The 16,488-nt window shown below is 37.5% G+C and overlaps 1 protein-coding gene across 1 annotated transcript in view; it reads left to right on the forward strand.

The window, feature by feature from the left end:
• LOC109042636 (fatty acyl-CoA reductase wat) overlaps positions 1-16,488 on the forward strand; it is a 45,473-nt gene that overhangs the window by 20,047 nt on the left and 8,938 nt on the right. The window contains exons 2-6 of the mRNA XM_072300177.1: positions 5,146-5,371; positions 9,719-9,967; positions 11,949-12,094; positions 12,848-12,957; positions 15,433-15,625. Of these exons, the coding sequence (XP_072156278.1) occupies positions 5,159-5,371; positions 9,719-9,967; positions 11,949-12,094; positions 12,848-12,957; positions 15,433-15,625 (911 nt within the window). The 5' untranslated portion in view covers positions 5,146-5,158. The remainder of the gene's footprint in view (positions 1-5,145; positions 5,372-9,718; positions 9,968-11,948; positions 12,095-12,847; positions 12,958-15,432; positions 15,626-16,488) is intronic.

The raw sequence follows: 16,488 nt of genomic DNA on the forward strand, positions 1-16,488 counted from the left end.
TGGCATTTTAATATGAAAAAAATGGTTTTCACTCAATTCAAATATGTGTCTGTAGAACATCTTACATAATTTTTAAACTAAGTATTTCTCGCATATTTATTTAAGTCTCCTTTTTTTGGCTATTGTTTTTTTAAATTTTGCATTTTTGTTTCTGCCATGAAGTAGGTTATCATCCGCTGTCAACAGATAATAATCATGATTCAGCTATTTATTTAGTGTCGTATGCGAAATATCTTCCGTGCATGGCTTTTAAATTAATTCATCTGGTTGTGAGTCACCTGAATAGTTATACAGGTGAAAAAAGCCTATCATCCGCGCCACACCTGGAATCTCGCTGTGTTATTTAAACTGTGTGAAGTTTTTAACAAACTTTTTACTCCACGCTATTTTGAGCCAGACACTGTGGATTCAATCTCTTAAGTAAATTTAAATTCCTCGAACGGAGATCGAGACATGCTGATAAGTTCATCGTCCTCTTACGTGTCGCGCAGCGAAACAACTTCTTGAGATGTCAATTCAAAATTTTAAAGAAATTTAATTCCTTAGATTCCTTAGATATTCCTTGAAACTAGTTTTCCTCACGGCTGTTAATACTATTTATAACTAGTTTTTGAATTTGTGCTGAAATAACAAGAAAGTATATACATTAAAGTAAATCTAGATTTTTTTAATGAGCGATCATAAGCAGTTAACCGCAGTTCAAGCACTTCACAATAAAGTTCAACATTGACAAATGAGAAAATTTACTGGGAGAAATGAATTGTCTAATTTGAATTAAATAAGTTTGAATAAAATTTAAACAAGTTGATAGCAAAATAAAATGACGGCAAATTGTTATCATTTTATTCGGTTTTTGATAATTTATTTTTGAAACCCTCAATCTTCCTATGAAAAAATGAGAAACCCTCCTTGAATTTGTAACAATCTCGCCCTCATAGTAATGTTCATTTTGAGACGATTACATTATTGAATTATTGCAGATTTCAAATAGGTTAAAAATAGATAAATAGAATGGAAAGTATGAAAAACTGCAATTTGACGCTTACATGTTAATTAAGCTGATTCGCGATTTGTATTTTTTGAGATTTAGGGCGCAGATAGAAAGAGGGACTTTTTTTCAGCAGGGTGAATCGTTTATTTAGTTTTATTTTAAAGGGGATAAAATGCCCAAGAAAAGCATAAAATTTGAAATTTCGTCTCTCGACCTATCTGTAGCTCTAGCGAACTGGCAGCTTACGATTTGTTGTTTTTTTTTTGTTATTTTTTTTTTAGATTTAGGTTGCATGGTAGATAGAGGGACTTTTTTTCAGCAGGGTGAATCATTTATTTAGTAATATTTTAAAGGGGATGAAACGCCCAAGAAAAGTATACAATTTGAAATTTCGTCTCTCGACCTGTGTGTGGCTCTAGCGAACTGGCAGCCTACGCACTTGCAATTAACATTCCTCAATGACTATCCTAAGTTTCCTCCTTGCCGGTTTTGTCGCTAACTCGGTCTACGCGTCGTCGTGTCGTTTCGACTCATGGGAATATCCGAGGTCTTCATCTTCTCCTACTCTTGCTTCCAGTGCGCACGAGTTCCTTTGCAGCTTACAACTGCAACTTGCACTTGCACATTATACAGGGTGATCGAAAAGCCCCGCGCAATCTACAGCCGGCATCACTCATGTAATTTTTTAACAAATGGGTCAGTTGCGCCGGTCTCAGAATCGTATCTTGATGCTTCATTCTTCTAGTTAAGCTAAAAAATAATAAAATGTGTCCAAACAGTAACTCTACGTTCAGTATTAATCGACATCACGCTTTAAAAAATTCGGTTCATGACATCATCCACCGCGGTATAGTACACCCTTGGTTGCCTCTACCTTGCTTTCATTAGTCATATCAAGGAGACACACATTTGCACAGGTTACTCAACGTGAAATTCGGATGAAAGCAAGGTGGAAGAAACCAAGAGTGTCACTACCATGGTGGATGACGTCATAATCCAACTTATTCAAAGCACGATACCTTGATTAATACTGAAAGTAGAAAGTTGCTGTTCGGACGGATCTTATTATTTCTAGCTAATCTACAAGAATCAAGCATCAAAACACGAATCTGTGACCAGCACAATTGGACGTATTTCTGCCAAACGGAACTATGTGCATTAAGACATGAGCCTTGAGACCCATAAGAATACATGCATAACAGGGCTCACGTCGAAATGCATCTAGTTCCGTTTATGGCAGAAATACGTCCAATTGACCCATTGACAAGGAGACTTGAAATTTTATGAGTGCTCCAAGGTCAAAAGAAACGACTTTGGGGCCCCTAAACTTTTAGGGAGATCACCCGAAAGGGAGCAAAAGGAAGAATCCCAGGGGTGATAGGGGTGGCGCGAGACTTATAGATCACCTTGTAGGTTCAGCTCCCGCGCACTGTTGTTGGCACTCACCTGTCGCGCTATAAATCACATGATCGGTATCAGACATTCCTGACACTTCTCATTTATAATTGTGAGTGACTTGCTCACTACCCGCTCCCGCATTTGACCCACTACGCCGCACGCTCCATTTCTTTCCGCGCTCAGGATGAATGCACGTATTTCTGCCAAACGAAACTGTATGCATTATGACTTGAGCCCTGTTTTGCATACATTCTTATGGGTCTTAGGGCTCACGCCTTGATGCATATAGATCCGTTTTGCAGAAATACTTCCAAATGATCCAAGCTCACATTTAAATGATTTTGCCTCATTCAAAGAGAGAGTAATTCAATGTTCTTGATTACGTACCTATACATCTTCTTGCTCGTTTAGAAAGTTTTATGCGTCCTAGGTACGCCCTACAGGTTTCATTATTTTATAAAGATATCTCTTTTTGAATATCGAAGGAAAGTCTTCATACGAAAAGTTTGAGAATTCTTAGACTATAAGAATATAACATTCGGCATGGTCAGGATTGGCTTCCTCACTGAAAAATAGCAAGTGGTCTAGAAATACTGGTAAAAAGGGTTAGGGATTGGTAGTTTTGTCTAGGAAAATTTTGCGATGCAGTCCCAGATTTGGGTCCAGCTCAAGGAGGGCTGTAACCGTACCCCGAGTTAAGAGGTGTGACTCAAGAAAAAAAATGGTGAATTTTTTTAAAAACTCTCCATGATTTTATGAAATTTTTTTGGAGGTATGTACAGATGATCCTTTTAATTTCAGAACAATGTTTCTTAATCTTAATTATTTGATTTACCTGTGTGTGTGTTTTTTTGTTTTTAAAAATTCAGAGAATTGTAATTTTTTCATCAATGACAAATATGTTTGAGTTCTTTTAAGTCAATGAAAAAAAAAACATCGCAACTAAAAAAAATCCTTTCACTGAAAAATTTTTCCTCAGATGAAGAATACTTTACCGCAAAAAAGTTTCTTTAAATCAAAGAGACTTTGGTATTAAGTAATAAATGGGTTTTTCAACTATTTTTTCAGTGCTGTTCACGGTTCAGTATTTACAAACTCAGTATGAGATTATCTATTTTTGAATATCTTTCAAGCTATTTCGAAAATTGTATGAATGTTAGTCAGAACCGAAGTTAGGGGGAAGTTTGTAGAAGGGTGTTCTGTTTAGCGCTATACAGCCTCCCAGAGGTTGCATTTTTGTGTCGGAAAGTTTTAAATTTAGCACCGTGCTATACAAATATCAGACAACACAAAACAGCCACGCTAAACAACTCACGCACTGAGGCGCAGGCTAATGTGTTGACTAGCCTCCCATAGTATGTAAATTGACCCGTGTGTTTAACACAAAACATAGCTCTCGGCTTCTAATTCAATAGTTTATTTTTAAATTTTGAATTTTAATGAAATCCTAAATATAATCGGCATTGTCGTTTCAATCGCCTGTTAAAAATGTCGAAGTGAGTTACCGGCCGCTAAAAAATTGTTTATAATGATGTAATTTGCGATGGGCGGTCTTCCTAGCCTTGGCAAAAGGATTTGAGCCCCTCAAGCAAGAGACCTAACGCTTGGAACGAGCGTATTTGCGATAAAAAAACGTTATTTCCTTGGTTATCTTTGCTCTGGAAGTTTTAAATGAGGAAAAAGTCCTCATTTAAAACTTCCAGAGCAAAGATAACCTTCACTTTTTAAAATATTGTAAGTACCTCTCTCTGACCAACGACGGTTCCTCGTTCAAGTACTCGGCGAGGGAAAGAAAATTAAATCCGGTGGTAGTAAAACCGAATTTTTTAAAAGATTATAAAGTCATCGAGCGCGTCAAGCGAGTGAAGTCAATTTTTTCCCTGTCTCTTTGTTTTTTTATCGCTTTAACATAAATCTGCAGTGGTATGATCATTCTGACTCGTAGCTTTGCTGCTTTTAATATGTCTGCGGTAACGTTTTTCGCATTTAAGCAATGACAGTATTTTTCTTGCGGAATCTACCTTCATTCGCCCCGTTACACACGTTCGCAAAATCTCGTAACCCCGAAAAATGTTTTTAAAAATTGGTAGTGCTCCAAAGTTTCTGTCGTACTTCATTGCTCCCATGAGAAACTAATAAAATCAGTCATTTTTCGAGGACCCCTAAATTTTTTCTGTGAACAATGTTCTTTCAAAACTCGAAGCCAAAGACTTGTAAGCTCCAAAATTTTAAAAGGTGAAACTTTGGGAACTCAATTGAACGGTTGAGGTTCGCTGATTTTCAGCATTTATAGCATCAAAGTCATGCTCTGCTTGTAAATGAAATTTTTCATCCGCGCATAATGTTACGAAGGAGCCCGGTTAGCTTACAGAATAACCATTATACTGACGTAAATTCTAGAAAAATCTGAAGAGGAACTAACCGCCAGGTTGGATTCTTCCTATGATTCAATTAGCTCTTACAAAATAAGCTGTGATAAGTCACGCTACATAAACCCATTGAATAAACAGCAAGTTTCATTGCAAATCCAAGGTCGAAAATACGGAGAGAAAAAAGGTTATGTGGAATACCATCTTGACGAGCACCAAATTCTCGACGTGCGATTCCTTCGAACGAAAAAAAATTCTTCTTATCACGTAATGCGTGCCATAAAAACATAATAAGCTGAATTAATTGTAAATTATGTACATTGTCCAAAAAATGAAAAGAATATTCGAGGCTACAATTGATTTTTTTACTACGTTTTCTGCTTTCAGATACGAACACACGATGGAGCCCATTCGAATTGAAAATGAATCAAAGGTGGTCAGTTTTTACACAGGCAAGAACATTTTGATCACAGGCGCCACTGGGTTTATGGGCAAAGTTCTGATCGAGAAATTGTTGAGGACATGCAAAGGTGTTGGTCGTATCTATCTCATGGTTCGGCAGAAAAAAGGCAAGACCATCGAGCAAAGGACTCAAACCTTATTTGGCGAGGAGGTAAGCACTTAGGTGGCGGGAGGTGTCCACTCAGTGGTGTTGAATGACTGCAATATTTAAGAGACATCTAAATGACGGATTGGATTCCGGGAGGCGACTTGAGGAGTCATCCCCGCGCGAAATTTTGAAAAACTAGCGAGTCTATATGCAATCCAGTGCAGTTTTAAAATTATTTCGATCACAATTTAGGGCACAAATGTATAAATATGTGTTGTTGTTTGTTTTCTCCTTAAACGGAGAAACAGTTCTGGCCAGAAAAGAAAATATTGAGCAGATTTTTTAGGAGACGGGTTTTTATGAAGCAAAAAAAAATAGAGCCCACCTGTTGGTAGAACTTGTTCTGGAATGTTTAAATGAATGAATAATGAATGCTTTTCTGTATTTTTTTTTTTTTTTTTGGCGATGAAAGCGTGAAGTTGCATTAAAGTCCTATACTTTTGAGCTCCGCTTGTGCGGTAGATTAAAACTCACCAAAGCTTTCCTATCTGAACTACGTTTTTTAAACTGAAAAAATATTCAAATGATGGCAACTCTGGTTTAATTTTACATAATTTTAGGTATTGCTTGTTCCGAAACGATAAAAACACGACATTAAATACCAAGCAAATGGGTTACAATGCTAAGAAAATAGAATAAACATTTGTTCCGAAATATGTTAAAAACATTCTCATGAACAGCAGGTATACATCAATACTTCAATGTTGATTTTGTCAGTACTAGTATTTATTTTCCCATTGACAGCCATGAGTCAAGTTCTTAAAAAAATGTTTAATTGAAAAAAATCGTAAAATCTACCATGATAATAACAGTAATGCAAAAACGAGTCAGGAAGTTTCATTCGCAGACAAGTGTAAGCCAAGACAGGGCGTTTTTGCTTATCTACAATTGTGCGTATGCGCCGCGCCGCGACGCAATGATGATTAAGGCGCCTTGATACAACTATTCGTACTTGATGGATGCCCATGTTGCATAAACGATTATATGAAGGCGCTCAGCATTTCTGACCCGGTAGTGATTGAGCTTCTCGTCCTAGATCCTATGCTCTGATGAATTGTTGATACACTGATCAGATTTTTTGGAGAACGAATGTTAGCCGTCTGTTGGATCGAATGAGGAACTAAAGGAAATTTTCAAAAGAAAAAAAAATATACGAAAAATCCATCTTATTAAGAATATGGAGTGCTTTCTAAAAACAAATAGAGTCGTAACCAAATTGACAATATCAATAGCACATTCATTAAATCACGTTGATGCCTTTTTTGCTTAACTAATCAAATGGTCTTCAATTTTTTTTAAATATTCATCTGTGAAGTCCCTGGGCGCTCCCTCCATTGAATTGTCTCCCCCTGTTCACTAGATCCATCAATGTACTCCCTAGAAACAAAATGACTAACGACATACACTAGCCAAAGGGGAGGGGATGTATAGATTGCCGCTGTAAAGCTCCGTCTCGCATCCTAAAACAATGAGCAGTTGCAACTTACAAGCAGTAGAAGGTCAAATCAAGCGTAAGACTCAAACTACGCTACCATGACGGCACGAAGTCTTCTCAATTAGTGTTCAGCGCAGCTCTCGATTTAAAAAAAAGTAAATTGGGAAAAAATGAAATATTGAAAAAAATGTGCTAATATAAAAATCCACTTTATTTTGCCATCCGGGATTCCGCCTTGTTTTTGTTTCACCAGATTGATGTGTTTCTGCATTTAACCAAAACATTTTGCGATCTCCTGTTTAGTAGACCGATTGTGAACATTTGAAAAACGAATCCTTTTCCTTTAAAAAAATGGGTTTGCCAAATTTTGTTTAACTCATATTCGTGAAAAAAATAATTGACTAAAGAAAATGTATAAAGGAATACAAATAATCAGATTTTAATGAGTCGGGAAACACAAAGATAAACTTAAAGACTTAAACGCCAGCGTAGAAAAGTAAACCATTTCATGACGTGATATCTATTTACAATATCTATTCTCTCATTCCAGTTGGATGATAGATATGATGAAAAACTTTCCTTGTCCAACACAGGGAAGCTTGGAGACTTAAACGCCGGCGTAGAAAAGTTAACCATTTCATGACGTGACGTGTGACAACTATCGTTTTGTCAATTCCAGTTGGTCATGATAGTCATGATGGTGAAAAAGATTTCATTGTCCTACACTTTAATGAGTCGAGAAACACACAGGAGAGCCTGAGCGGGTCGATTGTTGAATCGTTATCGAATGACCTTGATCGATATATAGCATTGTGAAGATAGGGAGTTATCGATCGAATTCATTCGATAAACGATTCAACAATCGAGGCGCTGCTGGAGACTTAAACGCAGACAAACCCCCGAACCTTCTCCCCCTCTCCCCTTTTATAGCAAAAACAAAAAAATCGAAACGTGAAGCTAAACGAAAAATGCCAAGCGGGTGTTAGTTATCAAAATATGCCTTCTTTTGCAACATTATCAACTTTTTTCAATTTATTTAATATTTGTTATGTATATAGTAGCAAAAACAACGAAAGTGAAACGTTAAGCTAAACCAAAAATGCCGATTTATGGAAGTTGGCAAAAATAAAAGTTCCCTCCCAATAAATTAAAAACACGGCTTGATAAATCCGAATAATTTTTTCTCTCCGTGGATAGATTTATGAAAGCTATGACTCAGTAATATGTAGTATTTTCAAGTAAAAATGTGCTATAAGAGCAAACTATTGTTACTCATGACTACGCATAGGACTCTCTACATAATTTTCACACGCGCCAATTGCACTACTTTACACAAGTTAAATTTTTCTATAAAAAAAAAAATCAGGATAAAAGGAGCCAAGAATTTCCGTGGAAAAAAATTCATTCGGGCCGTATGCTTGCAAAACCAGTAAGCTCAGATAAAAAAAATATAAGAGAGGAGGAAAATGTTCATTCCAACGCACGGATGCATTCATGTGGCAAAGTTTACTCGTCATTCACAGTTTTTTTTTCGCACTAAGAAAGAGGGCTCCATCAGCTCTAAGTGCAGACCATTTCCGTGTGATTGTTTTGATTGCCTCCGCGATTTTTCAGTTAAAATTTAAAAGTTCCCATCGTTTTATAGATGTGGGTTCATTGTAACGTCGTATCCAACCTACTCGGTGCCTCAGGATAAAAACTCTTCAACAGAAACTGGAAAACCTTGATCACGATCAACTGCATCACTAGGATGCCCATTTACTAACCGATAATAACCAGGCTACACGTAGTACATACCTTTTCTGGAATGACTTCAAACAATAACAAACTAGTATTTTTCCAGCTATGATATTCATACTCACTTTATCTGAGAAACACGCTAGATCGTAAGAGGAGAAAATAGAAAAATAAAAAATGAAGGTTTTTTACCGTCTTAATAACAATACGATACATCACGGATGGCCTCATTTGGGATGCGATCGGAGTATAAACGTATTTTCATTAATAGGTTCAAAATGTAATAACTTTTTCATTAAGAGCTCTCAAACTTAAAGTAGTCCTATAACATTTGAAATCTCATGAGCAACCATTCCTTGTTTTCCAGACATACGGGTAGATAAGGGATACCGTTCTATGGAACATACGTTCTCTCAAAAATGAACAATTTGATTCTTGTGTATTGTGCCTTTCAAACGAAGCAATGTAAATTCCACGGCTACAAAATCGACCTAAACAATTAAATATTTTACTTGCTTAAAAAACGGAAATGACCTCCATTTTTCTGGGTCAGCTCAAAAATCCCCAGAAAAATTGGAATTTTCCCTAAATGGAGTTTTTATAAAGAGAAATCCATTTTTCGGAAAATCTGTGCACGATGGAGAAAAGTACGGTCATTTTCAAATTGTGCAGCCAAAATTACGTAGACATCATAAATTGCATGCCTATTAAAGTATTTTTTTCTGTTCCTACTATCGAGGTTTTTCCGTTTAAGTGCTCCTCTCCGCCCATCCGAAGCACATCCGATTGTTTTGCGTCGAAAAGGCGGGGAAAATTTGTTTTTCTCAGGTAATGAGTAAGGTTATTCCTACCCAATTTTTGCCGTCAAAGCCAAAAACGACCTTTGAATTTCTCCATCATAGGTGCATAGGTTTTCCAAAAAACGGAATTTTTTAAAAAAAAAAAAAAAAAAAAAAAAAAAAAAAAAAAAAAACTGCACTTTTAGGGGAAATTCTGACATTTCCCAAATTCGAGGAATTTCGAAGTAACCCAGAATGGAGGCCATATTCGGAATCAGCGCTAAAAATCTCACCAAATTCTGTTAACACATTTTAGGCAAATGTAAAAAGATAAATTTTTTTTGACCATTGGTATATATCGTAAAAAACTAATGGTTCCCCTTTTTTTGAATTTGGCAGCTGTTCTCGCGACTGAAGCAGGAGTGTCCGTCGTTCCTGGACAAGGTGACGATCATCCCGGGTGACGTTTCGGAGGCGACGTTGGGTCTCAACGAGAAGGACCGGGAACGTCTCATCGATGACGTTGATATCGTCTTCCACGCTGCAGCCACTGTCAACTTTGACGAGAAAATCAAGATGTCCGTCAACATCAACATCAGAGGCACTCAACAGATTCTCCACCTTTGCCGACAGTTTAAACACCTAAAAGTATGATTTCTACGTCTATTTTGTCTCTTATCATTTAGGCGGCGGAAAGGGTCACAAAACGTCGTCGCCCCTCTGACGTAAGGGCCTATCTCGATTTCGACATGAGCCCTAGAAAGCATGGAGTTATATGGACAACAGGGTCCACGTGGAAATCAGAATACGCCCTTACGTCAGAGGAGCGACGAAAATACGTATAATCGAGGATGGTACCTTTATAAGGAAAGCTAAGACAGATTGGCTTATGGATAACATAGAGCCCCATTGTACACTGGAAAAAAAAACACATTGAATCTGGAGTCCAGACTCTTGAAAACATCGACAAGAAAAAATACTCTTGATTCAATCAGATTTAAACTTAAATCAAAAGGAAATCCGCTCAAATTAAGAGGCTTGGTTCTTGATTGAAGCAAAAATCCGATTGAATCAAGAGTATTTTTTCTTGTCGATGTTTTTAAGAGTCTGGACTCTAGATCCAATGTGTTTTTTTTCCAGTGTGTCTCATCTTTTACTGTTAAACTCTAAAGAAAAAAAAATTCTGCTTCCCCGAATTGTGATAGGTATGTCAGCTTTTTCTTCATGACCTTGATCAAAGAGGATATCTTTCGTCGAAGCATTACTTGTAAAATGAAGCTTATTCACACTGATAGACATTTAAAGCATTCCTGGCTCAACACGGACCGTACTCAAATAGAAGAGTTATACATATATTTGTGTGAATATAATGCAGATTCAGTTCGTGAAGTTCAACGAACAGTCTTTACTCTCCATATCCGTCTCAAAGATATTTCAAGCGGTTGATTACATGAGCAAATTTGCATGATATATGAAAAAATCATAAGAACTGACCTTAACCGCTAACGTTTCTCTTGATCTTCTCCTGTCGCCGATAAATTATATTTGTAAAAAAACAAAGTTAGGAAGATTCTGCCGGCATACCGGGACATATAATTCCGTCATCGATCGCTGAATTTGGATATGTTGTACGCTTCGGAGACTGAGATGATGCATAAACAACTGAGATGATTCTCCTGAGATCAGACGGAGCCAGATTATCATACTATCTACACTCACGGATTCGTGAGGCTTCCCCGTGGGAAAAAATAATACATTATTTAATCGTATGCATTGCATTACATCATGCATCCTAACCCATCAAAGTGAGTTTACTATATGCTCACCCGGCAAATATGCTAATAACCCAGCGGATGCGTAAGCTGTTAATTACTATGTGATTGCATCATTACAATTACTCCTCTGCAAAGGATATCCCTCTGCTTTTTCAGATCATGACGAATCTCTGCGTTTAATTCTAAATTTATGTATTGAACATTGTGGGAGTAATTAATAGTAAAACAATATCAAAATCCGATTTGAGATCTATTAGAATTGGATTACATTTTGCAATACGGAACCCCTATTTCTGGTCCATTTTAAAAACAACATACATGACAATGGTTTCCATATATGCAGATATGTGCTTTTATGAAAGAGCCAGAGACAGTGGTTCCTTATTGCAAAATGCGATCCAATTATATCCATTCGGGGATCACCCCAACCCCCTAACCGCTTCGCGGTCAACCCCCCTCCCCCCTTGAGACGCAAGGCGCTTCGGGGGGGGGGGGTGTGGGTTACGCGTTACTCTTATGGTTTTATATTATAGAATAGAATAAGATACGCAAAAATAAGATGCCACTTTGGTGCTATTTGAAAGCAACAGCAGTCATTATTGTAGTTATATCCAAGATTTGCACGCAGCCTTGGATATCTTTCCGAGTCTTTTATGATAAAGGTTACTGCGTATTTAAGCTTTATACCTGATTGCGAATACGCATTGAGCTATTAGCTCTCTCTAGTATCTGGTATTTTTTCAGGTTTAAAAGTTCGATTTTCCCAGTTTTTAAGCATCAAGCGGCACAAAATATTAATATTGAAAGCACGTGTATATATTTCATTATCATTAATTTCATTGATTTCTTCCCAGGCGGTGATTCATATCTCAACAGCTTACGGGAACTGCAACAGGAGAGAGGTGGAGGAGCAAATATACGAATCGAAAATGCCTTCTGAGGCAATATTGCAGATGACTCAAATCATGGACGACGAATTCCTTGATTCTGTTACTCCTCAGTAAGTCCCAACCAGTTAATTATACGTCATTTATCATAAGGGAATTTTATAGTGCCAGAAGTTGGTTTTCTTGCAAAAATTCAAATTAAAACAATGCGGTTCACACTAGATTCCATTAAAACGATGCCCTTCTAGCTCCCCCTTCCCTCTCGCTCGTCGGTTAAAAATCAACTCTCGAATAAAATGCACAATAGAATCTCTATTGTTCAAAACTGATCGAGAAAAAAATCATTTGATGGAATAGTATCTCAAGATTGTGAGATTTCCAAATCATATAAATCAGAGAAAAGTCAAAATGAAGTGATTCATGTGTACAAAATGAAAGTGTGTTTTCCGCTATGTCGTCATCATTTAACCCCTTCCAATTTTTAAGTTTTGATCGGAAAATGATTTATTGCCATTCCTTGATGGAGAACTGTGTTGTTTTAATAGGTATTTTTCAACTGTCAATTGCTGCCTAACTTTAAAATTGGTGGTGAAAGCATTAAGTAAGCTTCAATGAAAATAAAACAGATTCACAAGAGATTATTGAATGCCACAAGTTTTTCACGAAGCGATCTAATTACTTTCCTGCTAAGGAGGTAAAAATGATCAAATCATTGATGACTCAGAATCAGGATAAATATTGAGAGAGAGGTACAAAAGGCAGGAAATGAATCAAGGTAATTTTTGGAACGTCTCAATCACGCGATGATATGTCCAGTATGGAAAGTCTTGCGATTCAACCTGATTTATCCTCTGTTTTTTCTGTAGGATTATTAAAGGATGGCCAAATACTTACACATTTACGAAGCAAGTCGCTGAAGACTGTGTCCAGCATTTCGGAAAAGGCCTCCCTGTGGCAATTTTTCGACCTTCAATAAGTAAGCATGGTTTTATTCCTTCCATACGGTCAAACTTTTATCCGTCCTCGGCATGGTTTCCTCATTATATGTCTGCTATATCGTTGTCATCACATGGAGTTTCATCATTTGCGTATTCTCTAATTTTCATTTGTATCCCTGCAAAAATTAGTGCCATATTGGTGACATGGGGTCATACTATTTTTCACTCACATAATTCCATGCACACGGACTGTGTTGGTATCAACATGGTCTCTGCATGGCACCATCATGATCGTTTTTAGGAAGAAGTGCGAGGTTTATACTCCAAGAATTTGATTATTAGGCTCATAATTTTCAAGGATGAAAGTTGCAAGAACACTATACTGGATAGGACGACTACTGAACCTAAATATTATTGAGCACTACTCATCACTATTGCACATCGGGCGATTTTTGCACACTGAGTATACTTAGAACTTATTAAGGATTAACATTAAGATTAACCACGAGATATAAGGATCATTAATTTTGAATAAACTATTATTGATCATTTTAAGCAAAATAATCTTGTCACCTACTGTGACCTATAGCAACTCTAGAGATGGATTATTTAGTAAAGAAAAATGCCAATCATGTCCGTGTAAACGTGATGTAACGCAATTTTACTTGGTTTTTACCCCTCTCTCCTCTCTATCTTTCTCTCACATCGGAATGTGCCCATACGCTCCGCGGTGGTATTGTAGTATCACACTGAATTGAAGGGGATTTTGAGGCTGGTGAAATGATCATATTGTCTCCTTGTGCCTTCATTCGAATCTGGATCCTTTTAGTGAGCTGCGCTTTGATAATACTCCACCAATTTCAATTTTCATCAACTTTCCAACAAAATATGTTGCAAACGTGTTCTCCCCCCCCCCCCCCCCCTGAAAACTCAAAAATTTTACGTTCGCAGTATCACGTAACGCAAGGTTTTAGTTGTTGACTCTCTCCCCGTGTGAAAACATCAATGCAGAGTGAGGAACCCTCTTCAGGCGAAATGTTTGCGAGTGGATTTGGTTAAAGTTTCTAACTTATTGCCAACTTGTGTCACAAGAGAACGAGATTCCCTCCCGGCGACGCTGCCGCTACAACATTTGGTTTTCATGATGGCAGCATTGACGACCACATCCAAAATTTTGATGTGGGTCGAAAAGTGGGTGCGGATGCAAACGTTCGCAAAATTCATCAAGCAACTGAATTTAATGCTTGACTTCACAGAGCGATTTTCTCCTTTGGTTAGCAACCTCGCCGATCTAGTTCGAAAAGTTGACCAAATCCACTCGCAAAAATTTGCATTTTTTCTTATGATATATATATATATATGGGTGTGTGTGTGTAACCTTACAAACATCCTCTAATCGGTCCCTTGAAAAATAAGGATGATTTTTCTGCAAGGGTCATCCAAAAAATCTGCCAAATTTTTCTGTCATTCATAAAGTGTTAAAAACTGTTTGAAAATATAAGAGGATCAGACTACACTTACAGCCCTATAATTTACTACTTAACACGAAGTCCAAGTTCATTGAAATTGGACAATGCAGGCCCTCGAGGGTTAATTGTTCCGTGTAACCGCGCCGCATCGCACAATAGAACGAGTTAGTCGAAGAAGTCGGACAAAATGTAAACACGTTAAAAGCTTATAACTCCGTTAATACGAAAAGTTGAGCTTTAAAAGAGGTCACATTGATTACCTCCTGATATATTCCTCAAGGAACCCCATTTAAATTTAAAATTTGACGAAATAAACATCAAAATTATCAATGTCCGACCTCTCTCATTAACCCGATCCATTGTGCGCCGTATCATGTCGTGCAGTCGCGCCAGTGTGTTTTCCGCCATCTCTTGGTGCTTTTCATATCTGCAGAAATTTTTTTTAACAAAAAAATGTTTCTAAGCCAACGGGAAGTCTACTAACAGGGAAACTAAAAGTGTATTAGTACGAGAAAAAACATTACTTTAAACTGGTACAACTTTTCACGGCTGTTGTACAGACAAAGTACACTCTTTGTGCGTGCAATCAAGGCAACAATTTATTTTAGAGTTCATCGTGTGCATAATTCTTGATTGAGTTCAGAGGTGAACGTTCTTAACCTGTTTCTTTGTAAACGCGATTATAACTACAGGAAACTTGTTTAAATTTTGTTCCTTTTAAAAACCAATAAGCTCTTCTTTGTAAGCCAAAAATGATACCCACGATAAAATGAAGATAGGAACAGACGAGCATGTTAAGCGTGTCGTCACGAATTGATTCAAAACTCTATGAGGAGTTGTACAACATTGCAATACTCCAAAACTAGTGGCTTGGCTGCATGCAGAAGTATCAGTGCAAGGCTGAGGAGTGAGAGAGCCCAGCTCAGGCAGATTCATTGTAATACTGCAATACTGCATCTGTTCATAAGCAGATTCATTGGAATACTGCGTCTATTCATAAATCTGCTCGTCTCTTTACTAACTTTGATCATCGGTTGTCCGCAGTTATTGGTTCGAGCGAAGAGCCAGTTCCCGGCTGGATAGACAATCTGTACGGCCCGACGGGTGTTTGCGTTGCAGTTGGGGCGGGGATCATGCGCACTTCTTTGACAGATCCCACCAAGGTGGCCGATATCATTCCTGTCGACTACTGCGTCAACGCCATGATCAGTCTAGCGTGGGATGTTGCAACTAACAGGTAAGAGGGAATCACTTGTGTCAAATAAAATGCAACTACAGCATTTGAACTCTGAATTGGACTAAATTTTGCAATTTGGAACTATAAATTCTAGCCTGGTTTAAAAACAACGTATGTGCCATTAGTTTCCCTATGCACGTAAGTGTTTTTCCAGAAGAGCCAGAGTTTGTAGTTCCAAATTGCGAAATGCAGTTCAATGGACCACTAGACAAGGTACGAATTTAAGCATTCTGATACATGTTTCTTAACCAGAATTTCACGTAGAGCACGATTCGCGCAACGAAAAATAATGAAACAAACTCCTAACGAAGATAATAACGTTTTTATTTCACATTGGTTACGAGGAATTTGAACTGTCCGCTCACAAGAAACTCAAAGCTCTACGTGAGTCAAATCGCGCACTACAACGATTTCAATAAGCTTCTCAATCGAGTAATGTTCATTTCCCACCATGTGTTGTTCAAACTATACGCAATTTGCTACAGCTGAGCCAAAGCATCAAGATTGAGGTTGCCAGATTTTTATATCGCAGCGACTGTCATGATACCGTTTAGCGCGCGATGTGAGTCAAGTAAAGCATTGAGTTTTCATGAGCGGGTGGTTTGAATTCACGCATCAAGAATCATTAAATATCTTCGGAAGGAGTTGATTTTGGTAATTTTCGTTGTGCGCATCGTATTTTACGTGAAATTTTAGTTAAGAAACATGTATCAGAATGCTGAGATTCGTACCTTGTCTAGTGGTCCATTATCTGATGGTTTTGACATGCTTTAATATCATTGAAGCGTTGTATGATTATGATGTCACCCAGTGGCGTAGCTAGGAATTCTTGGAGGGGAGGGGGGATTCATTTACATTATGTT

The sequence above is a fragment of the Bemisia tabaci genome, chromosome 4, assembly GCF_918797505.1.
Source record: "Bemisia tabaci chromosome 4, PGI_BMITA_v3".
Lineage (NCBI taxonomy): Eukaryota > Metazoa > Arthropoda > Insecta > Hemiptera > Aleyrodidae > Bemisia > Bemisia tabaci.